Here is a 26,641-nt window from a genome sequence, read left to right as displayed (position 1 = left end):
AAGTAAGTACTAACAGAAAAAAATCTCCGTCGTAAATTTCTTTGAAAGGAAGGTGTGAATGTACGAATCTTAAAACAATGACCTACAGATTGTGACAAATTCATCTATACATGTGTTGTTAAACCAGCAGCAAATTTTTTTTGGCAGGCATAATGTACCATATTATTTGGCTTCATATTCAATATTGATGCGTAATATAAATTTAAGTGCAATTAGCAAAGCAATCAAAATAACTTTTTTTTTATTTGAAAAGTTTTAGTATGTTTTGGAATACAGGCCACCTAAAGCCCCGGGATAGTTTATAGACCAACTGAAGTCCCACTATAGGCCAACTAAAGGCCCAGGAAGTTTCTATATTCGAGCTGAAGGCTCAGGGAGCCTCTATTGACGAGCTGAAGGCCAAGAAATGTTCTACATTCCAGCTGAATTCACAAAGGAATAAGGGAGCTAAAAAGGGGGAGATGTCTCTCTGCCTAGGCGAGTTTAGAGGGGTAGAAAGTGGAAGGGCGCACGGTGTATCTCTACACAAAGAGTTAAAGCAGACCAGGTGACCTTTCTCCAAGAGACAAGACAAGAGTCCTATAGGTTAGCTGAAGCCCCGAGAGTTGCTATAGACGACATAAAGCCCCGGTATAGTTTGAAGACAGACTGAAGTATCACAATAGGCCAGCTAAACGCCCAGGAAGTTTCTATATTCGAGCTGAAGGCTGAGAGAGCCTCTATTCACGAGGAGAAATTTTCAAGAAGTTGTTTACATTTCAGCTGATTTCTCCGAGGAATAAGAGAGCTGAAAAAGGGTGTCTCTCTCGCTATGCGAGTTAGGAGGGGTAGGAAGCCTCCTCTATAGACGAGCTGAAAGGAGGACAGGACACCTTCTCCATTTACAAAAGCTTTTCAGTATACAAACTGAAGCTCCGGGAGTCTCTATATTCGACCTGAAGTCCCGGAAGCGTCTATAGGTCAACTGAAGGGCCGGGAGTCTCTATAGGCCAGTTGAAGATCAGGGACTCTCTATAGACCATCTGAAGACGCAGGTGGTAGAGTTTATAGGTCAGCTGAAGACCAAGGAGTCCTAATAGGCGAGAAGGTGGGAATATTTGCAATTAGATGGCATTCAGTCGACCTTTTAAAATTTTTCCCTAAGGCCAATATTTTGAGGAATTTAAGAGCATTTTTTAATGGCCTGCCTTAAAACCTGAGACAAAGTCAAATGGTTCTATGAAACTTTAAAACATAATATCTTGAGAAGTCAGTAGGTTCTTAGTTATAACCAAATGATCTGCGAGGAGTTAAAACTGGGGATACATCTTCCAAGCCGATGGTGAAAGTTAGCATAGAAGTTGCTGATGATATGGCTGAAGTAACACCCAATTAAGTTAAAATTTTTTCGAGGATAAGGCTAAGCTTAAATTAAAGGTCTCGGGGAGTACTTTTCGCAAATATGAAACATAAAGGCATTCATTCTATTTTCAAACTAGGCGTTCTTCGAGTTTTCTGAAAATGTATCGGATAAATTTAGGGAAATTACATATAAAGGGACCCGCTGTACAGAAACTAAAAATAAAAGATCTCGGAGAGTAATTTCCAATTGATAAACACAAACAAACCAGGGTGATTTTTTCTCCGGTTCGAAAAGGGTTAATATCTCTTTATCTGCAATTTCCCTAAAATTGAGCGATAATTCGTCAGAAAATTTCCTAATTGACTATAAGGTCCACGTATTCGAAAACTACTCCTCGCGGCCTTTCATTTGTGCCCAGCCTCGACACCGCTTCATGTTTAGTTTCTGTTCTGTGGACCCTTTTATCTGCAGTTTCCCTAAAATTGAGCGATAATTCTTCAGAAAATGCAAAAATTTCTTAAGTCTGAAATTCTTTTGGGCCATAAGGTCCATATATTCGGAAAGTACTCCTCGAGACCTTTCATTTGTGCCCAGTTATGAAATTTGATGAAAACTAATATAATTTAATTAATCTTTAATTTTTCTCTGGTTTACTACTCTCTCTCTCCCTCTCTCTTTATTAACCCTTTGCGAACCAGAGAAAAAAATCGCATTGGTTTGTGTCTGCTAATTAAATTTAAATTTATCTTGACGGACATTGTATAGTTTCCAGACATATAACCCATTTTCACCTCACAGAATCCATTTAAAATAAATAATTAAGTGAATATCCCAATCCGTTGAGGAACGCCTACTCTTCCCTTAAAGTCTGAACAAAAAAAAAAAAAATCATTAATTATATATTTCGTAATGTTAATTAAGCATTAACCATATACAACTTAAATGTAATTAAGTTCGTTCATTACAGGTAACGGGAAATAAATAAAACTTTTTGCCTTCGAATAAAAGTGAAACAAAAGGGGCCGAGAGTAGAAGAAAAAAAAAAAACACCAAATCGAAACCACAAACAAAAAACCAAATACGGCTGAGAATTACTGGTTACGATGATATCGTCGGTTGTCGATTATGAAATATCTAAACTATTTCATACCCGAGCCCCTACGAAGAAAGCTGGGAAATGGCTCAAGTTTTGGCAGAAAAAAAAAAAGAAGGGTGGCACCGCACCGCCGACACCAGCACACCAAACCACAGCCAACAAACAAAGCCCAGTAACTAATTTTAATGTAAACACAAAACAACAAACAAAAAATCACGTTAATAACCTGAATTGCTGTGAACCAAAATCGGTGGGGAAGTAGAGGGAAGGGGGAGGAGAAGGGAAGCCCAGCCAATTGGTGGTGTAGGTAATAAAAGGGAAATCGAAACAGAAACAAAAAAGAGCATAAATAGTTGACTGGTTTGAATTGCCTATGGCCGCCAGGGCCCAAGCCAAGTCATCGTCATATCGAGCAACAAAAGAAAAACACCACTAGTCATAGGCTCTGTGTGGTGTTGGTGGAACCGATGGCTTACACTATAAACCAAGTTCCGACCAGGTTTTTTTTTTTGCTCGCTTGCCTGTTCATTGTTTTGGAGCCGCTTCTCACTAAATCATCAATCACGCTTAACACGAATCAAGGCAGCAACAACAACGGAACAGCAACAGTGTCAGACAACAAAAAATAATAATGAACACGCAATTCAAGGTCTTACAATGACGACTAAAGCGTACTGCTGGATTTGTGCGTTAACCTATAAAAAAAATACAAAGTCGAGTTCGTTTTTTATATTTTTGGTATAAAAACAGATGTTCAACTCACACTGCTACAATTGTGCGTAAGCATTCTTTGTGTTACCTTTTCATTTTATGTATGTATGTACGTCTTACGCATCATCATCATCATTCAACCAAAATAAGTCAATGTTAGCGTTTTATGATTTTCGTTTTCATGAAGATGATAATTAACTGACTTTTTGACAGAGATTTCATTGGAAATTCATCATGAAGAGTAAAAAAACATGATTAAAATTAATGGATTTCAATTGAGGAATTATGAACTTTTAAATCGTACCGAAAAATGTTGTGAGCTGTATCCATCATCGTTTTGAAATAACCTCAAGGGAGAAGAAGTTAGCTGGGTTTGTAATGCTGTTTTGGGAAGTAAGTCAAATAAAATAAATGTTCAAACATTACGTCTTCTTTCAGTTTTATACATTTTTATACCTTCAGCCACATGGCTAGAGGGGGTACATATAATTTGACAGGCCAAAACGTGCCTCATCGAAATAACTGTTTTAGACCCTAGCTCTCTTTGGACTAACTCCGTTTCAGGACATTTGGAGTCTGTCTGCTGGCTGGTGCGCACGATAACTCTCGAAGGGAATATTCAATTTGGTCCAAACTTGGTACATCGTAATATTTATAAAACTTTGATCGAGTTCTAAGATGGGTAATATCCGCCCACTCATTCTGACAACAACAAAAGGTTCGACAAAAGGTCGAAATTTAAAAAAAAATATTTTACTGTACAAAGGATAATTCGATTTTGCTCCAGCATTGCAAAATCCTAATGTTCAGTTGAGAAAATGGATAATATCGATTCACTCCATTAAGTACTTCCTCCACAATGAGTCAAAATTTTTAATACTTATAAGTCTTATAAAATGTGATGTAACATCCCGATTGTCTTCCAATTACACTCATCACAATATTTTCATTATCCCAATATCTGGTGTGAAGATGGAATATATTGGACCACTCCTTCTGGTACCTCCCCTCACAAAGGGTCGAAATTTTGAATAACCAAAACTATCATAAAATCCGAAATAAGTAACCGGTTATCTTCATATTTCACACATCCGATTATTTCTCTCAACACAATATCTGATGTGAAGATAGGATATATCGGCCCAGTCCCTCTGATATCTCCCCCACAAAGGGTCACCGTTGTGAATATCCCAAAAAATTGGAAATAAGCATCCGGTTCTCTTCACACATCCCAATGGAGATTGGATATGTCGGTCCATTCCTTCTGGTACCTCGCCCACAAGGGTCAACATTTTGAATATCCTCGAAGCTCATAAAACGCAAAATTAACATCCTATGCCATCCGACTTAGTACAACTCAATATGTCCATCAAAAATGGTAGATATCGGACAATTGCTTCTGGTACGTCCCCCACATACATTGGCTGAGGGTATACGTCAAAAATGCCAATATTGGGATATTATTTTGATACGCTTTTAGCAAAAAATTGTGAATATTAGTATACATTTACCATGAACCAATACACGCCACGCGAGCGCTCTGAAATAGTTGAAATTTACATTCAACAGAAGAAGTCAATTGTGAAAACTCAACGTGCTTTTAAAACATTAAAGAATGTGAGAAGTGCGCCTTCTAAGAGCACCATTAAGCGTTTATACGAAAAATTTTCGACTGGTAAGGCTCTTTCTAATCCGAAGAGGCCATATAAAAGTCGACCAAGGCGATCGGCCGAGAATATCGCTGCCGTACGAGCCAGTGTTGAGAGGTCCCCAAGAACATCCCAAAAACGCCGTTCTCAGCAGTTGGGCATGGCTCGGTCCACTTTACAACGGATTATTCGCATTGATTTGCATTTGTTCCCGTACAAAATTCAATTGACGCAAAGAATGTTGCCTGCGGACAAGCCTCTTCGATTGGAATGGTCCCAGATGGCCCAAAGGTCCGTCGAATATTGGCAACCCTGTATGATGGCAGAAAAGCTTTTTTTAATTTTAACCTTTGGGGGAATGGACGGCCAGAGCTAATATATAATGAATATAAATGAACTAAGTTTGAAGAACATTGGGTACTACCATCCCTCATTGTTAGATCTTAACTCTTTCGCAAAGGAGTGCTCCGATATTGGCCATATTCGAACTCCACCAAGTTTCTAAAAAATATTACAATGTGCAGTATTAAATTAGGGTACAAGTATTATGATATGCCAAATCGGATACTCTCCCTTCAAACAAAAGGGATTTAATCAAAAAAGATAGGGGAAAATACGGAACCATCTGGTGTGGTCACAAATTTAATAATCGAATGGCTACCGGAAAACCATTTCCGATGTGGTCCAACAAGCAAAAAATTAGCTATTTAGGAAGAACCAGGTCCCCACGCTCGTACCTGAGGGCTGGTGTGGGCAAAGGTTCTCATACCCCTTTTTTTACTCCAGCGAGGTCGACATCTCTACGTTTTTTCTAGAAATTTTTGGCCATGGGATTCCTTCAAATGGATCTGGATACGAACTTCAAATAATCTGAACCAGAAACCTATTATAAAAACTTGTACTTCAAATCACCATGGCTTAAGTTCTTGCAAGACTTCGAGAGGGACCATAACAGAGAAGCTTGGCATGAAACAGCAACACAAAAAATAGAAAGTCAGTCAATAGAATAGAATTTAGGGATTTACCAAGGGGCCGAAAGATATACCGCTCTCAATGTCCGAAGCATTGAACAAAATTGAGATTTTCTTTAAGACTTTGAGCGTTACGAGGATAGTTATGGGAGATGATACATCTTGAGCAAGATCAAAATCAAAAGAGCCTGTTAGTTATTTCATGAAGAAATCAAACAAAAAAAAAACTAGTAAAAAGGTGAACCCTTAACTATTTGCAACGAATTTGGCAATTTTCAAAAAAAAAAAAAAAAAAAAAATCCATTAAAAATTCTGTTAAAATCTTAAAAATATCGAATGCAGCCGTTACATTAGGATTTATACGACGACTTGGACCTGCATAGGCAACCTTTGTCATAAGCCATTACAATGCGAAACTTTAAGAAAATCGGTAAATAATGTAGCTAAAATCATCAAAATATCAAATATAGGGAGATACCGTTATATGGGGGGCTATACCAAAACGTGGACCTGCACAGACAATTTTCTGTCATAGGCTGTAGTATCCATTACGAACTTCAAATACTCAATTTCAAACATTTCTGGTAAATAATGTCGCTAAAATCATCAAAATACCTAATATCGGGAAGTGACGTTAAATGGGGGGTATACGAAGGCGTTGACCTGCACAGACAATTTTCTGACATAGGCTGTAGTATCCATTACGAACTTCAAATACCCAATTTGAAACATTTCTGGTAAGTAATGTCGCTAAAATCATCAAAATACCTAATATCGGGAAGTGACGTTAAAAGGGGGGGTTATACGAAGGCGTGGACCTGACAAACAATTTTCTGTCATATGCTGTAGTATCCATTACGAACCTCAAATACCAAATTTGTCAATAATGTCGTTTAAATCACCAAAATACCGAAAATAGGGAGGTACCATTATATGGGTGCTATGCCAAAACGGGGACCTTCACTTCCCATTTTCAATACAAAAAGTCCTGCAGGCATTTATAGGAAAATTTTATTAATCTGCTTCATTTAGTTCGGAAGCTAGAGAGATTTCCACAGACGGACGGACATAGCAAAATCAAAATAGAATTTTATGCTGATCGGGAATATATATATTTTGTGGGATCTAAAATGTATATTTCCAGATGTTACAAACGTAATGTCAAACTTAATATACCCTCCATTCTATGGTGGAGGGTATAAAAATTAATTGATGACAAGGCTGAAGCCATAGCAAATTATTAGCAAGCGATTTCGCCTTTTATGCACAGACAGAAAGATACCTTCTGGTGGCCCTGCTAATCGGACCGATTTTTCTGAATCATAATTGATACATTTGTTATAGGAATAAATTATCGGTCCTTGGTAAGTTATTGCACAATATAATCTGTTCATGGAAAGCTATTGATAAGAAACCTCCTCGCAACAAGTTCGGATTATAGCGGGCTTAAAACGTGTGATATTTCAATTCCTGGCTTCTGAAATCTAGTTTATACATTTGCTGTAGGGATTCAATATCGGTTATTTGTAAGTCTCTTCAAAATATTATTTGCTGGTGGGAAGCTATTGATGAGGAGACTCCTCCAACAATATTACGGTCTTAAAAACGGCTAGTTCTATAAGTCCATCATTATCAAGAAGCTTAATAAGCCATGACTCTCTTTGGGCCCATTCCAATCGACGAGGCTTGTCCGCAGGCAACATTCTTTGCGTCAATTGAATTTTGTACGGGAACAAATGCAAATCAATGCGAATAATCCGTTGTAAAGTGGACCGAGCCCTGCCCAACTGCTGAGAACGGCGTTTTTGGGATGTTCTTGGGGACCTCTCAACACTGGCTCGTACGGCAGCGATATTCTCGGCCGATCGCCTTGTTCGACTTTTATATGGCCTCCTCGGATTAGAAAGAGCCTTACCAGTCGAAAAATTTTCGTATAAACGGTTAATTGTGTTCTAAGAAGGCGCATTTCTCACATTTTTTTCACAATTGACTTCTTCTGTTGAATGTAAATTTCAACTATTTCAGAGCGCCCGCGTGGCTTGTATTGGTTCATGGTAAAAATCAGCTTGGACTGACGCGGACAAACGCGGTATGTCATTAAGCGATGTGACATCTCTGTCAAAAGTTATGGCGTTGCCAGATGGGTCCGTCGAATATGGGCAACCCTGTATATAGTAAATAGTAAATATTTTCTATGAAAAACTAGGATTTCAAAGATCAATCGAGATAGAATATTCACCAAGGAGGAAACACAAATATATAGTAACATTAATAAAGAACACTTGAAATGCGATGTAAAACTTAACGTTAAAATTACAATTTTTTCTATGGAGGAATAGCCAAATGTTGTCTCCTTTGTCTATTCCTTCAATTAAATATTTACTTTTTATTTATTTTTCCAAATACCTCACTCATTTTTTTACATTTTCCCCCAAAAATCTCTACAAATTTATGCAATTGTATACGAAAATCTTCAAAAATTATTCAATTCAATTTTGTTGTGAAATTAATTCACTAAATAAATTCTTCTTCCTAAATCAATGAATTATTATGATTCATAAAAAGATTCATTGAACCGTAACCCAACAAAAAAAAAAATAAAACTTCGTTTGCCGAAAGGCTTTGCATACCAAGGCTTTAAACCGAAATCATTTATATTCGTAAACGAGAAAATTAATGCAAACCAAAAAAATTAAGTTTAAAGAAATCTATCAAAATCATAAAATCAGAAAATCAAAAAAACAACAAAAACTGAAGCGGATGGAGAATTTAACTTCCGTTGACTTTGTCAGTGGGTTATTGCAACATCGATTGCTTTAAATAAAAGATATATTCATTAACCATGAATGGAATGAAGGCGGTCTGGTCTGTCCGTCGGCTGGCTGGCTGGTTGGTAGGGCGAACGAAGGACGCGGTACAAAATGTTCATCCAACCGTCCAATGCCCGAAAAAATGTAAATTATCAAAAAATCACAAGACAAAATGTTAAGATGGCAAAAGGAAGCGACACCAGCCAACTGCTGTATGGCGAAGCATGAAATAATAAAAACGTTAATGTATGGGTTTTTGGTTTCAGAATTTTGATGTGGGGATCTTTGAGGACAAGGGGAAATGGGGAATATAAAGCCTTCAAATATTAGCAAAAGGGCTGCAAGTTAACACATATGTGTGCGAATATTTTACACAGTGAGAAAACAACATAAGGTCGTCTATAGAGACGAATTTGAGGTCGTCTATAGAGACGACTTTGAGGTCGTCTATAGAGGCGACTTTGAGGTCGTCTATAGCGGCGACTTTGTAGTCGTCTATAGAGGCGACTTTGAGGTCGTCTATAGAGGCGACTTTGAGGTCGTCTATAGAGGCGACTTTGAGGTCGTCTATAGAGGCGACTTTGAGGTCGTCTATAGAGGCGACTTTGAGGTCGTCTATAGAGGCGACTTTGAGGTCGTCTATAGAGGCGACTTTGAGGTCGTCTATAGAGGCGACTTTGAGGTCGTCTATAGAGGCGACTTTGAGGTTGCCTATATATATTTCGAGGTTACTGAGATTGCCCTTCACTGAATATCCTAAATTTAAAACAAGCTTACATTAATTTGACATCCATTTTTTTAAGTGTCCACTGCCAAATATTTAATTCCAATTTTTAAAGATATGATGATCATGTCTCGCTAAAAGTGAGGGTGAGGATTGGTTGGTTGATTCCACACCAGACACACATATTTTACTTAATTTTTTTTTTCAGAAACGTTTATTGCAACAAAGCTGTCAGGCAAAAGTGTTTCTTTTTTGTTTGTTTGTGGACAAAAGACAAGCGAGATCCAAAAAAAAAAAAAACCAAAAACGAAAAATGAAACAAGAGAGCATTGCAATGTGCTCCTCAAAATTCGATTGAAATATATAGCATCGAAACTGTCCACACACATGCCCCGGCAAATAAACATGTGCGATTGTGAGAGTATTTCGGATTCAAGGTCAAACATGTTAACATTTTCAAACCGGCCGTTCAACTTGATAACTTTTATTTCACTTTTTCTCCATACAACTTTATTCGTTCTGTTCTTTCTTCTCTTTTTTTCGAAGCCAATTTGAGGGATAGATGGACGGACAGATAGACAGACAGACAGGCAAACTGAAACAAAACTGCCTCAATGGTGGTATCCCAAAGCCCGGTCAGTCAAGCGAATCATCCAACCATGCATCCAAAGTTCTGACAGCCAGGCAAGGCAAGGCACAATTATTGAACCACGTTTCAGGGTTGTGTTTGTACCAGCCATTCTTCAAACTGGAATAAAATATATGTCGACATGTATATTTGAATGAATGAAGTAGACATATATGCATGCATGTATATTATCCAAACAAAGAGCAACAGGCACCAAAAAGTCCATAGAGAAATGACACAAAGAACTAAACAAATGGAAATTGTCAAATATAGCACAGTGGGTAATAAAAGGATTCTTGAGATAAGGTGATATAACTTAAATACAGAGAAACAACAAAAAAATTCCTTTATACAGCCATGTGAGCTACTCAAAGAAGACCAAGACCATTAAATATTAGCAGGAGGTCTTCTCATAAAAGACGAAGAGGGCTTTTCATAAAGGACGAAGGGGGCTTCTCATAGAAGACAAAGGGGGCTTCTCATAGAAGACCAAGTGGTCTTCTCATAGAAGACGAAGAGGGCTTTTCATAAAGAACGAAGGGGGCTTCTCATAAAGGACGAAGGGGGCTTCTTATAGAAGACCAAGGGGTCTACTCATAGAAGACCAAGAGGTCTTCTCATAGAAGACCAAGGGCTCCTCTCATAGAAGACCAAGGGGTCTTCTCATAGAAGACCAAGGGCGTCTTCTCATAGAAGACCAAGCGCGTCTTCTCATAAAAGACCAAGAGATCTTCTCATAGAAGACGACCATACCCAGAGGTATGCCCATAGAAAATCATAAAGTCTCCTCATGGAAGACCTAGAGATCTCCTCATTTTAGACCATGTGGTGTTCTCATTGAAAATGATGAGTAAAGGCATATTTATGAATGTAGTCTCAGACGCTTCACAGAAACAGCAACAACATTCCATTACTTATCGTGTGTTTCAAATTCTATTCATTTATTTTTCCAAATTTGTAGATTTCGCACATGTCAAACTTCAAAACCGGATTCGTAAGTACAATGGCCATTTGGTACTTCATATTCAGACAATGTGACAGACAAACCGGTTCCTTACAATCTTTTGGGCAATTGTGCCGATGATGATGATGATGATCTATCTACAACACAGCCACTTTACACGCATTTTCCAAAAATGGGCGAAACAAGCTTAGCAAAATAACAAAACAGTCAATTGATCGCAAAAAAATATGCCGTGTGATCGTTTGTTGTTGTTCACAATCGGTTAAAAATGAGTTCATATCTCCAAAAAATGCTGACATTACTTGGAAATTTATTCCATAGGTTTTTGGGGTTTTTTGTGTTCAAATCATTTTTTTTTGTGTTATTTGGCACTTCAACAACACTTTAATTACAAAATTAAGTCAGAGAACAACGAAAAATCATCCAGCCCATTCGGAACAAAAACCGAATTGGCCAACAAAATCAACTGACAGCTATAATAAACAAATAGCAACAACAACAACATCGATGAAAAATTACAAAGCAGTTCATATAAATTGTTCTGAACACAAGCGTTAAAAGCGTCATTCCTCACCAATTACAAAAATTGAAAGTCAGAATGCAAAAAAAAAACAAAAAAAATCAACACAGAAAACTTGAATTAGTTCAATGACTTTATTAGAAATAAATCGAATGAATAATGTGATTTACAGCTCCTATGAAACACAATACCTGTGTAAGATAAGAAATTAAAAAAACCCTTTGCACTTCACATAGAAGAATGAGATGCTTCTGTTGGAGGCTATGTAGATTTGGAATTCTCCATTTTGTTTAAGCGCAGATGACTTGATTACGTCATTAAGGCCTAGACAAAAAAAATAGTGAAAATCTGTATTCTAATGCCGACTAAAAGGTACTAAATGGTGTAGTTTTAAGTTAAATGTTGTACTCTTATTAAGACCCTATTAGTTTCGTAATGAAAAAATGGTTGGAGCCCTTGTATGGGTGCTCTACTAAAAAGAGGGACTATGCATATAGACAATTTCATACTACAACAATTGTAATCTATTACGAGTCTTAAATACCATTTTTATACCCTCGAAATACTCATGTCAGACCCAACAAAGTATATATATTCTTGATCAGCGTAAAATTCGAAGTCGACTTAGGGAAGTCCGTCTGTTTGTCCGTCTGTTGTAATCACGACATTATTCGCCGGAATTGTTTCAAATTAGGTATTTGAAGTTCGAAATAGATACTACAGCCTAAGACAGAAAATTGTCTGTGCAGGTCCACGACTTCGTATAGCCCCCATATAACGGTACCTCCCTATATTCGGTATTTCGATGATTTTAGCGACATTATTCACCGGAATAGTTTCAAATGTAGCATTTGAGGTTCAAAATGGATACTATAGCCTAAGAAAGAAAATTGTCTATTCGTATAGCCCCCATATAACTGTACCTCCCGATATTTGGTATATTGATGAATTTATCGACATTATTAATCGGAATTGTTCAGAATGTGGTATTTGAAGTTCGCAATGGATATTACAGCCTAAGACAGAAAATTGTCTGTGCAGGTCCACGCCTTCGTATAGCCCCCATATAACGGTACCTCCCTATATTCGGTATTTTGGTGATTTTAGCGTCCAAAATTTTTTCAAATTACGCATTTAGAGTTCGTAATGGAAACTCCAGTCTGTGACAGGAAATTATCTATGCAGGTCCAGGACTTCATATAGGCCCCATATACCAGTACCTCCCTACATTCGGTATTTTGACGAGTTTAGGTACAATACTCACCGAAGTTGTTTGAAATGTCGTATTTGAAGTTCGTAATGGATGCTACAGAATATGAGAAAAAATTATCTACGCAGGTTCAGGTCTTCGCACAGCTCCGATATAACGGTACCTACCTATATTCTATACTTTTATGATTTTAGCTACATTATTCGCGTTTATTTCAAGTTCCGAATTTGAATTTGGTAATGACTCATGACAAATAATGCCTGTGTGGGTCCACGTCGTATAGGCACCAATATAACGGCAATATTCGGTATTTTTAAATTTTTACCAAAATTGTTTCATGATTTTATTTCCAAATTCGTTCCAAATGGTGGAAGGTATTCAAAGTTCGGCCCGGCAGAACTTACTGCTTTTTAACTTGTTTTTAATAATATCGTAAATAAATGTGACTAGGATGACTATGACCAATATGGACAATCTTTTGATGCCGCTTGTAGAACCCAAAATGATGTATAAATATCAAATTGCACACCAATTTGTTAGAAAATGTGGCTTAAATCGTCAAAATACTGAACATCCGATAGAACCGTTATATGGGCGCTACAGGAAAACATTGGCCTAGATATTTAATTGTCTGCCACTGGAGCTAGAACCCGTTACGTTACACAAATAACAATTTTTAAACAAATCCGTAGAAAAATACCGAATATGGGGAGGTACCGTTATACGGGGACTATACTGACGGCCGGATAGACAGACAGACGTACGTTATTAAATCGACATAGAATTGTATGCTGATCATGAATATACAGGGTGAGATAAAAAGCTGCAACAAAATCATAGTTTTTACACTTTTTTTAATGTTGTTAGCAAAAAATCACACACGCTGCCCGAATGTTGCTCTGCTGGCCCATTCCCGGCGAAGCGCTTGCTAGAGGTGATCGACACTTTTGTATTTTTAGTGACAACCTTGCTTTCAAAAATATTCCAGACACAATAGTCCATCGGATTGGTATTCGGATTGATATCCTGATACCGCTTTCGATTTATACCAGCAGAAAGCGACCATCGGCTTTCATGGCGGACCACACCATCACCATGACCGGCGCTTGAGTTCTGATGGCCAACCGAAGGTGCACATTTTCAGCTGACAAGAAAACACGATAATTTTGTTTGTTGAAAAACTGATGGACAACGAATGATTTCTCATCTGAGAAAACCAAATTCGACAGTTCACCACTTTTGACCAAGCGAAGTAACTCTTTAGCTCTTCTGAGTCTATTATCTTTCTATGGCTTTACCCCGAGCTTATTTTTCAATATTTGCCGAATGGAATATTGCGATATGTTCAGCTCAAGAGCCATTTTTCGCTTCTTTACATTTCGAACCATTTCTGCTGATGTTGCTGTTTTCTTCCGTCCACTTCGTTGACGTCGAGCTACGCTACCAGTATCACGGTAACGTGCGATGGTACGAGACACGAACGATTTCTTCACATTTAAATGCTGGAGTAACGATAGCCACTAGTGGTTTCCCTGCCAAATATAAAGAATTCACACTATCACGCTTTAATTCCATCACGAATAAATTTTTTTCTGGAAAATTCTCACGAAAATGCTTTTGTACGCCTGTAAACAATATAATGAGCTGTCACTGGAAAAGTTTTAACAGCTGTCCGACGAGTGGCTTAGAAATTACAGCAGTCTGAAGTTGGTTGCAGTTTTTTCATCTCCCCCTGTATATACTTTATGGGGTGTATGACGAATATGTAGAGGTGTTGCAAACGGAATAACAAATTCAATAAAAAACGATTGTTTTAGAAATTCAAATCGGATTATCCTTATTTTGGAAAATATAGACCTTTTGTGGAATAGGCGCCAGAAGGAGTGGACCAATATTGCCCATACCCGAACTCGATCTAAGTTTTGTAATAATATTACGATGTACCATGTTCAGACCAAATGGGATACTCCCTTTGAGATTTATATAAAAATTATACAAAGTTCCACTGTAATTAAAAAATACTTAACAACAAACTTGCAGACCCCATGCTTGTGCTAAAAAAACCTTTAAACTAGTACAGGTACATGTACCTCTCGCGCTATCTCCTCGTTTTTGCCTTTTTTTAGATCCAAGCATTTCTGATATCTTATCAGTTAGTCGAATCCAATCAAACACAAAGTAAATCTCTTAAGTATCTGCGACATTTAGCGGGCCCATGTTTCACGATAGGGGTATTCCATGGAAATAAAAAAAAAACAAAATAAAATAAAAATAAAACAACCGGTAGGTTTGCGCATCTAAACAGAAGCTCCAGACAATGGAGGAAATAGTAATAAAAAAATAGTAAAGACAAAACAACTAAAAATAGTTGAATTCCAGTATAAAATTTATGTGGAAAGAAAGATGATAACCGGTTCAGGATGAAGAGTGATTCGTCACAACTGCCAAGAAGAAATGGAAAAGAAACAAAACAACAGCACGAGATCTACGGAAACTTGTTTACAGAAGAAGCACAGCTGATACTTCAAAGTGGTGTTTGCTGCCTAGCCAATAAAATGACAATTATGGGATTTGATAATCGGCTACATAATTAGCATAAAAGTGATAGCGTAGTAATTTATTTCAATTCAAGTTCATTGACAAATTTTGCTTGCGGAATGATTGATGGCTAATAAAATTGTCCGTCCATTCATGTTTTGTTAAGCAAAGTATAACTTGATTACAATTTCTTTCAGTGTTATCGTTTACGACAACTACTAATTGAATAATGTACATTTTGTATTTTATTCAGGTAGAATCCATCAGATTCTTTTTGTATTATTTCGCTAATGAATCACATTTATTTGCTGACTTTGAGGGGACTCGTTTTTCTTTTATTGTTAACTTAGCTGACTGAGAAAAATTGAAGAATTGAAAGATTAATTCAAAGAAAAAACGATTTCAATACAATAATAAACATGATATTTGAGTCGGCTAGCTATTGTTGGCTCTTCTTCAATACAATGTGTGTACGAACGATATGCATCATTGTGAAGGTGAAATTAATGCAAATATTTGTATACCCTCAGCCATATGGCTACAGAGGGTATACAGGGTGAGATGAAAAAACTGCATCCAACTTCAGACTGCCGTCATTTCAAAGCCACTCGTCCGACAGCTGTTAAAATTATTTCAGTGATAGTTCATTATATTGTTTCCAAGCGTCGTACAAAAGCATTTTGGTGAGAATTTTCCAAAAAAAAGTTATTCGTGATCTAATTCAAGCGTGATAGTGTGATTTAGACTCAAAAGAGCTAAAGAGTTACGTCGCTTGGCCGAAAGTGGTGAACTGCCGGTAGCGTAGCCCGACGTCAAGGAAGTGGACGGAAAAAAACAGCAACATCAGCAGAAATGGTTCGAAAAGTAAAGAAGCGACTTGAAACCCGCATTGCAGTGTACGAAAAATTGCTCGTGAGCTGAAAATATAGCACTAATCCATTCGGCAAATATTAAAAAATGAGCTCGGGGTAGAGATATTGAAATTCCAAAAAGTGCAAGAACTTACACCGCAACGGAAAGAAAATAGACTCAAAAGAGCTAAAGAGTTGCTTCGCTTGGCCGAAAGTGGTGAACTGCCGAATTTGGTTTTCTCCGATAAGAAAACATTCTTTGTCCAGTAATTTGAAAACAAACAAAATTATCGTGTTTACTTGCCAAAGAGATCAGCTGAAAATGTGTACCTTCGGTTGGCCACCAGAACTCAAGCACCGGCCAGGGCCGATGGTCGCTCTCCGCTCGTATTAATCGAACGTGGTATTAGAATAAATCCCGAATATTATCGCGAAAATGTTCTGGAGGGTGTATGAAAGCCTTGGGCACGCAAACATTTTGGCCGCAGATCTGCACAATGGCCACCAAGACCTCCGGATACCAATCCTTTGGACTATTGTGTCGGGAGTATTTGTGAAAGCAAGGTTGGCACTAAAAAATACCAAAAGCGTTGATCACCTCAAGCAAGCGCTTCGGTCCACTCCATCAAGTACCTTCCTCACAAAGAGTCAATATTTCTAATAAATTTAACTCTGATACAATTGTCTTCAAATTACACACATCATAATAGTTTTATGGAAGCAAGGTCTGCTGGGATTGGAAGATGGGATATATCGTTCCACTCTTTCTGGTACCTTCCCCACAAATGACCATAATTTTGAATATCCATGAAGCACATAAAACGCGAAATTAACATCTGATTCCATTCAGACTCAGCACATACCAATATTTCCATCATCACAAGATCAGTTATAAAGATGGAATGTATCGGTCCACTCCTTTTGGTACCTTCCCCACAAATGGTCAAAGTTTGAATAACCAAAACGATTATTTAATCCAAATAAGCTTCTGGTTATTCTCATATTTCACACATCCCATTATTTCTACTAACACAAAATCTGCAGTGCAGATGGAAAATATTGGTCCACTCATTCTGGTACCTTCCCCACAAAGGGTCAACATTTTGAATATACTTGAAGCTCATAACATCTATATCAACACAAGATCTGTGATAAAGATGGGTAAGATCGGGCCATTTCTTCTGGTACCTCCCCCACGAAAAGTCCAAGATTTTGAAAAAAACACTCAAAGAGAGCGTAAAAAGCACCCAACTCTCTTCAATTTGCACACATACAAACATATTTGCACACATACAAACATATTTGCTAACACAAGATCTGTTGTGAAACAAGTCAGGGTTTTTTTTTTTATATCTAAATATTTCCCTCAACCAAAAACCTGAGATGATTACGAAATCGATCGGTAATATTGATTTCGAATAAAATTGGATACAAATGTTAGATTTTTTTGCAGTTTTTCCCATACCAATATTTTTATCCGAATTCGATGAAGTATAAATATGGAATACTTCGGTCGACTATATCTGGTAACTCACGCACATTTTAAGATTTTCTAAATATGATAGCATATATATTGTCCAAGCCTGGCACGTCGCAATATTTATATCATATTTATATTTATATCAATATTGGACCATACCTTCGGAACCTACTCCATAAAAGGTCAACAATTTCGATAATCATAACACAAGTCAAAATATATTTAAATAATCGAGCAGGGAATATATATGTCGGCTAAAGCGACTGATACCTTTAAACTTGTTTCAAATATATTTAGCCGATTCGTTTTATGTGGGATAACAAAAAATTCCATAAGATACACAATCGAGATATAACACTTTTAGAGGTTCCCAGTTAGTTGAGCTTTGAATTTCCAATTTTTGCACACAACAAACCTGGCTTCTGTTCCAGAAGCGACTTAAGTCGAGTTACGAAAATCAATAAATATGCATAGTTACACGTAGCGTTTTTCCAAAATAGAAAATTATATAGGACAACAAAAACAAACAGCATTAAAAAAGGATAAGAGAATGAGAGAAAAAACAGAGATTACACAGAGCAAGAGTGTGAGCGAAAGGACAATTACGGGATAAATATTATAACTGAAGTGGATGATGGTCAGATGTGGTAAAATTAAGTTATATTAATAAAAAAGTTTAATACATTTTGTAACAAAGCAGAAATAGGTATTAAAATAAAAAGTTTACAGAATTTATTTTTTATTAGAATTTGTGAAAAAAAAGAATCAAAGATTAAATTTCAATTAAAAATTCCAAATAAAAATCATACTTACAGTTTGCATTCGGGATACGAAAATAACGAAATAAAATCCAATAAAAATATAAATCAAATGTTGATTGGATTACTTGATTTGATTTGTTTAGTTTGTTTTTTCTCAATGTTATTCCAAATTTTCTAATTACTATTTTGTTGTTTATATTTTTGTTTTATAGAGCTTCACTCTTTTTCATATGTTTTTAACAAGGCACATTTAAGGAATTTTGAAATCCCTAATTGTATTTTTTTTTTTTTTTCAATTTTAGAGAATTTTATAAATTCTGATATCTTAGTTATAACACACTTCACCTAAAATGGAAAGAAATGGGAGTTGAATTATTCGAATATTAGTTGGTAATGATTTTATAGTAACTGTCATTAAAATAAAGTTTGATCACAAGGTTTTGTGTATTTTGCTCTTCTCAAGCTTATTGCTGCATTTTTGTTATGGCGGATAAAGGAAGACCGTTTTGAACAAACTTTTACATTTCAGGCAAAATGGCGACATCTGCATACTTTCTTTTACGTCATGTCATAATATTTTCAACTGACCCCTGAAAAACACTGTACCGGAACGGCCGATAAAAGTAACCTAAAGAGACTGAATGCAAGGTCGCGAAGGCAACACCTTCCAAACACCTGTACTATCCAAATATCGTGTAGTCTTAGAATACAGCATAATTTCCAATCCATTGATCTGAAGCTCGCTATTTCGGGTTCTAATTGCGTATGTTCGATATAGCTCCCATATTTGGGCCCTTTCTGTATTTTGAGTTTCTGATTTAATATGGTGTTTTTTAAGTTACTGTCATGGGATTGTCCAACTCATTTTTTTTGTTTACCGACAAAAATCGGGAACTTTCAAACGCTAAATTTTGATATAAAAAAGAAATAAAAGTTGACAACATTGGCATTTATCGGTAGGCCTTAGTCGTTAACATTTACCGATTTATTCATTAACTCAAAAAATGAGTTACAGAATTCCACTACTGGTCACATTTTTAAATCGAAGTGGTGGCAATTTAATATTTTAAAATCTTTTAGTCGTAACCTTCGAATCGTCCAGACAAATATAAATGTAGACCCCCATTAAGGGTATTTTGAAGGTTCTAACTGCATTTTTTGAACTGAAGCTATTGCAGTACAATATGATTAGATATGGTGAAGCCCCAAATTTCAAGGATTCTTAAAACAGCTGAAATCAAAAAAAAAAAAAAAAACAAATAAAAGTTGGGCCGGCCGAACTTACAATACTCTCCACCATTTGGAACATATTTGGCAATTTAAAAAAAAAAAAAAATAAATCCGTTAAAATTTCTGTTAAAATCTTAAATAACCGAATGTAGCCATTATATGCGTTAGGGTCTATACGACGACGTGCATGGGCAACTTTTGTCATATATCCAATGCGAAACTGTACAAAAAAACATAATGAAGCTAAAATCTTCAAAATACCCAATATCGGCAAGTACCATTATATGAGGACTATACCAAAACGTTGACCTGCACAGACAATTTTCTGTCTTAGGCTGTAGTATCCATTACGAACTTCATATACGAAATTTGAAATAATTCCGGTAAATAATGTTACTAAAACCATGAAAATACCGAATATCAGGAGGTACCGTTATATGAGGGCTATACGAAGACGTGTACCTGAATACGAAATTGTTTTCCGAAATTTGAAACGATTCCGGTGAATAATATTGCTGAAATCATCGAAATACCGAATATAGGGAGCTACCGTTGTATGTGGATCTGCATACAAAAAAGATTGTCATAGGCTTTATTACCCATTACGAACTTTAAATATGACATTTGAAATAATTGCGGTAAATAATGTCGATAAAAACATAAAAATACCAAATATCGGGAGGTACCGTTATATGAGGGCTATACGAAATCGTGGACCGACATGACCCATTTACGAACTTAACTTGCCTATGCTATACGTGACCCATCTACGAAATTGGATTGCCAATGAACAATATTTTCACTATGCCAATTGGTAGCCCAGCCTTATTTCATGCGTTATTTGATCTAAGTGTATTCTACAATACAAAATGCAAAACCAAGGTAAAAACCCTCCATAATCTGGTTAAAGGTTGTTTCATAGTCAACATTTCGAAATTCAAAGGAAAATATTCGAATGAAATGTATAAGAGATAAATGTATACAAAGAAAGCATTTAATGGCAAATAAAATAAGATTTATGTTCAGCTGAAAGTAAATTGAAAAAAAAAAAAACTAAAAAATCGAATTTCGAAAGAATTTTTTTATTTTGAATGCAAATAAGTTCCCAAAAATTTGTTCGAAAGTTATTTCAACACAATATGTTTAGGAGAAGTCCACCCACGCAGACTTGGGAACCATTTAATATACATTTAATACTCTTAGAAGTCTATACAACGGTCAATATCGATATCATCGTAAAGCCCTATAGTTTCGAGATTCCAACGATATAATATATATTGTAAGTTAATTGTACATATTGTTATTGTAATTTAAGTGACAAAATCCGCTTTTGAAAAAGTAGATGCTGAGCCGAACGGACGGTAAATGAAGACCCGCCTATGGACCACCAAGGTGGCCAGGAATGCCATTTTGATTATATTCTATTTTTCAATATTTATCAAATATCTAAAAAAATAATATATCAAAAAAAGTATACCCTGGTTATTGCATATTTTTGTGAAACTTAGATCGAAACCGGACATAGGGTATATCTGATTTATGTACATGTAAAAATATAACCAATAGCTACCCACTTAAATATCCCCATAAATCTATTCTCCCGGTTTTTTGTTTCCAGCCACAATTTCCAACTACGACACCTGGGATATTTGTACCTTCTATAAAAGTCAATTTTCTCGGGATTTTAAAGATTTCACATTTTGGGCCTTTTAAGATATTACTAGTATTACTACCATAACTCTTGATTTCGTGGTTCGTGTATTTCAGTCTCAATTTCCAATTGTCCCAGCTATAATATGAGGTTCCAGGTTCCCATTAGATAAGGTCCAGTATTTCGTATAACCCTCATATAACCTCCTGATTTTCGATATTTTAAAAGAAATAAAAGTTGACAACATTGTTGCAGAAATTATAAGCATTTGAATGTTACCGATTTTTTTGATAACTCAGAAAATAAATTACATAAATTAATTAAAATAAATTACAGAATTCCAATACTGGTCACACATCTTAAAATCAAGTTAATATCTTTAATGTAGCCCAATATGAATGTAGACCCCACACTAAGGGTATTTTGAAGATGCTAACCACTTATTTCAATAGAAGGTACTATGATTCAATATTATTCCGTATAAAGCCACAAAGCCCAAAAGAGTCGAAGTTGCCACATGTTGGGGTGCGTAGACAAGTTCAGGGCTAGTCTTAGAAAACTCTCCTATTTTTTATGATATTTTTTCTGTAGGTATTTTTACCCTTATTAAGTGTAAAGGTACCCGCATATTTTTCCGGAAAGTATGGATAAAAAAAACCTGATATTAGTGTTATGGGAAAGCCGGTTGCCGTTTTTTAAACCCAGAATAACGAAAGGGGGTCTATTGTGAGGGATTACAAAATATATATCAAAATAGTCAAAAATATATCAATAGCTTTCCTAAATCCACAATTTTTTCCTCCTTTGGGCTACGCGGAATAAAATTTGCCTACATTTGTTACTTTTTAAGAAGTCAACCTTCTCCGTAGCAGGGGTTATGCTATCAATCTATATGAACATTTAAAATTTTTAAAAATTGATTATTTTATAACAGAATTCCAAATTCGGGAGAAATCTTCAGTTAGCAATTGTTACACGGCTGGTTTTGGGTCCCAGGAAAGATATTGTACCGTTTTGAAAAAAACTCCAGTGCAGTGGAAACTCTTCGTTTCTTTTCAATGGGGCCTCTTTCGACATTGAAGGCGTTTGATTAAAAATCTGGATCGATAAGTTAAATATAAACTACCGAAGCGTTTTCAATAACAATCATGAGACCACTTGTCGAATATCCTGGAAAACGCACTAATTTTCGAAAAATTCTTTCCCGAAATCATGGGTAAATTTCCTGCCTCTGCATAATTTTGAAGAAAATCGCTTGGTTTCTATTACACTCTTTAAGAGTTATTCCAATTTCCATCCCTGCCATGACTGAAAGTATCGGTGTACAAAAAAAACTAACAAATTTGCACCACTGTTAAAAGCTGCACTTAAGTTCAAAACAAAAACAACAATAAAAGCAAAACAAAAATGAAATGAATATTAACAATACCGGCTTTTTACATTTCAAAAAAAAAAAAAAAAAACAAAAGAATTGCATGAAATGGATAATTGACGTAAAAGACTTCCCTTGTTCTTCATGGAGAAGTTGAGAGGAATCCAAAAAAATGTACTTGAGAGAGAGCGGCCGAGCGAGAGAACAAGCAAAATACACAAAACTTTTGATGTTGTTGCTGCTGCTTTAGTTTTATTTTTTTAACAAACATTGGAAACACACGCGAAATTTTCAAAAATTAAACAAATTTACACAAACACAACGACGAAAACGACGATCTAAAAATCGCGCACAAAAAATTTATTTCTCCGACACAGGAAGACGACAATTTAAACAAATAAAAAAATTTTAATAAAACAAATTGACACTCGAAATTTATTCACAAAAATAATTTTTCATTTTGGAATTTTTTGAAAAGAAAAAGCATGGCTTGCTTTTTTTTAGTTTTTTTTTTTTTTAAATAATGTAGGCAATGTTTCCAGGATAATAAAAAATCACGCGGTTTTTTCTCATATCAAACTTCACTCAGGTTAAAATAGGGGCGCTCTTTTGGCATGAATGGATAATTACTGTAGTTAATTTACAAATGCCTCATCATGGCGTTGTTGTTGGTGGTGTCACTAAATAATTGTTTAATTTATTTAATCAATTAATTTTTCTGCGCTTATTTAATTTTTTTTGCTGATTTCTACGATTTGTGTTTTAGTTAACAAACATAAGGGGTGTAGATCGCGAGCACACCAACATTCATACTCCACAATAAGAGAGAGAGGAGCCAAAATTTAATTGTGCACTGGGGATGCAAGGAATATTCTTCAAATTTTATTCACCTTTTATTGATAAATTAAAACCACTTTAAAATATTAATTTATAAACAGTTACATTAACACTTTAAAATCCAAGAGGGGGAATAACTTTAAAATTCCACTTTTGCTGCTGTTGTTCTAATCTTTTTTGCGCTTGCAACAACAACACATAAACACTTCAATTAAAATCTGTTATTTTCTCATTTGCAAGGAAGAAAACAAAACGGCTGTTAGTTAAGTTTGTTTGTTGTTCTTCTTTCTTTATTTCCAAAAAGGCAATTTAAACAAATTAAAATCATGAAATAAAATCTTTAAAAACGCAGTGCTCACACGACGATTTCTTTGTAAAAACTGTCAGTGGAATCAAAGCGAAACTGTAAATTGGATAACAAACAAAAGAGCCAGTGAGCCTCGGCCGACAGACGGTGGCAGTAGCAGCAACAGCAACAAACGATGAACAAACACACGAAGAAACAACAACAAATAAAGAGCGCCTCACAAAAAAAAAACAAAATGAATATCCAAAAAACAACAAAAACACTAGCAACGAGTGAGAAGCGCGAGAAACACATTTGTTTTTTTTTTTTGTTTTGCTGCTTCTCGCATATTGTTCTCTCCTCGCTCTCCCATAGACAATTGTATTTTGTTTTGAAAGGGAGAGTGTGTTTTGTGCAATTTTGATTCTCATTAACAATGTGCGAGTATGCAAAGATCGTTGTTGTGTAGAGTTATTTGTTGTTTTTTACTGTTTATCGTAATTATTAGTAATATCGTAAGTGGCAAATGAAACTTTAATTAGAATGTAAGGGTTACCAAGATGTTATCAGGAATTGATGGTAGATTTAATAAAAGGAACATATTAAAATGTAATTGGAATTTTTAGAAAACATTTTAACAATCAATGAAAGAAAATTCCGGTTCATAAAGATTCTTCTTTCTATATATAAAAAAGTAGCGAAATATCCAACTGACTGGGAATCAATTCCAAGACAAAACGGCTGAATCTAGAATTTTGAAATTTTGCACGAGGATCAGTCTTGGTACACATGTGTGTGATAAAGTGTTTGAAAAAATGTACTAAAATGGAACAAATAATACTAAAATGTACAAAAAAATTGAATACTTTGTATTGAAATTATGAAATTTAGATGAAACTCACTAACGAAGTACAGGAAATGTGTTTTTTGAAATTCGAACTTTAAGACTACGAAAAGTTCTAAATGGTATTAAACTTCTAAAATGGCACCATTTGGTATTATGTGAATGGATAGAGCTAAAAACTTGAAATTCGATATGAGATTCAATTTTGGAAATAAAGTTTTTATATGATATATATGGTTCTGAAATTGTTTACTAAAAGTGCAAACTGCAATAAATGGTACTAAATGTTGAACCGTTTGGTTATAATGAACGGATGAAGTTGGAGTTTTGTAATTACGTATTAGAGTCCCTAATGATATTAATTTTGTGATAAAGATGTGGTTTTGGAAATATATACTACAAGTGCAAGAACGGTACTAAATAGTACTATATTTGGTACAATTTTACATTGGGTGAACAGATAGTGCTTGATATTTAAAATTTGGTATTAGGGTCGCTATTTATGTGTAGCCTGGACATATAAAGGTGGTTTTCGGAAATATATATTGTAACTGTACGAAAAGTACTGAATGGTACTGTATTTGGTATTGGATAGAGGGATAGAGATAAAATTTCGAAATTTGGTATTTAGTTTACTGATGGTATCTGTGTTTGAGATTCGGCGGTGATTTAGAAATATTTCGTACAATATTTGCACGAATAGTACTTAATGGTACTGAATTTGATATTGGGTGAAGGGATTGTGCTGAAATCCTCAAATTTTATATGTTGGTATCTGGAATTGAGATATGGAGGTGGTTTTGGAGATATGAACCATAATTGTACGAATAGTACTAAATTGAAATAAATTTGGTATTGAGTGAATTTATAGCAGGAACCTTTATAACAGATCTTGTGTTGATGGAAATATTGAGATGTGCCAAGTCTAAATGGAATTGGATGTTAATTTGGCGTTTTATGAGCTTCATGGATATTCAAAATTTCGACACTTTGTGGGGGAGGTACCAGAAGGAGTGGACCGATACACTCCATGTCAACACCAGATCTTGGGTTTATAAAAATATTGGAATGTGTGAAATTTGAAGACATTCGGATCCTTACATCACATTTTTTAAGAGTTATAATTATTCAAAATGTTGACCCTTTGTGGGGGAGGTACTTGATGGAGTGGACCGATACTATTCATTTTAGCACCTGACCTAGGATTGACACAAATATTAGGATTTGCAAAGTTAGAGCAAAATCAGATAATCGTTTCACTTTCTGTGCAAAAAAAAAAAAAAAAAAAAAAAAAAAAAAAAAAAAAAATATATATATATATATATATATATATATATATATATATATATATATATATATATATATATATATATATATATATATATATATATATATATGAATATCCATGAAGCTCATATATATATATATATGATGAAAATAAAAGAATTCGCAAAGAATATATATATATATATATATATATATATATATATATATATATATATATATATATATATATATGAATATCCATGAAGCTCATATATATATATATATATATATATATATATATATATATATATATATATATCTTTTTTTTTTTTTTTTTTTTTGTAGAAAATTTCGACCTTTTGTGGGGGAGGTACCAAAAGGAATGGCCCGATGTATTCACTCTTAACACCAGACCTTAGGTTAATAAAAATATTGGGATATGTGAAATTTGATGACAATCGGACTCTTACATCACATTTTATAAGAGTTTTAATTATTCAAAATTTTTAACCTTTGTGGGGGAGGTACTTGATGGGGTGGACCGATATTGTCCATTTTCGCACCTGACATAGCACTGAAGAAAATATTAGGATTTGCAAAGTTCGAGCAAAATCAGATTATCTTTCTGTGCAGAAAATATTTTTTGAAAATTTCTACCTTTTGGGGGGAGGTACCAGAAGGAGTGGACCGATACATTCCATTTTCACTCCAGACCTTGGTCTAATAAAATTAATGGGATGTGTGAAATTTAAAGACTATCGGACTCTTAAATCACATTTTATAAGAGTTGTAATTATTCAAAATTTTGACCATTTGTGGGGGAGGTACTTGATGGAGTGGACCGATATTGTCCATTTTCACACCTAACCTAGCACTGATGAAAATAAAAGAATTCGCAAA

At 35.3% G+C, this 26,641-nt stretch overlaps 1 protein-coding gene across 9 annotated transcripts in view; it reads right to left on the bottom strand.

Annotated features, from left to right (window-relative positions):
• Positions 1 to 23,744, bottom strand: part of LOC101889073 (polypyrimidine tract-binding protein 2-like) — a 420,192-nt gene extending 396,448 nt beyond the window's left edge. For 2 of the 9 annotated variants that reach the window (XM_059119297.1, XM_059119301.1), the window contains exons 1-2: positions 22,778 to 22,942; positions 18,308 to 18,600 (exon numbers count right to left, since the gene is read on the bottom strand). In XM_059119297.1, the coding sequence (XP_058975280.1) occupies positions 18,308 to 18,316 (9 nt within the window). In that variant the 5' untranslated portion in view covers positions 18,317 to 18,600; positions 22,778 to 22,942. Of the gene's footprint in view, positions 1 to 18,307; positions 18,601 to 22,777; positions 22,944 to 23,398 lie in introns of those variants that run through there. The other 7 variants (XM_059119308.1, XM_059119313.1, XM_059119292.1 and 4 more) reach the window with 6 other exon arrangements.
• Between the last annotated feature and the right edge of the window lie 2,897 nt (positions 23,745 to 26,641).

This window comes from Musca domestica, unplaced genomic scaffold (assembly GCF_030504385.1).
Source record: "Musca domestica strain aabys unplaced genomic scaffold, Musca_domestica.polishedcontigs.V.1.1 1, whole genome shotgun sequence".
Taxonomy (NCBI): domain Eukaryota; kingdom Metazoa; phylum Arthropoda; class Insecta; order Diptera; family Muscidae; genus Musca; species Musca domestica.
The sequence above is the reverse complement of the archived record's forward strand: the minus strand, read 5'-3'. Positions and strand labels throughout refer to the sequence as shown.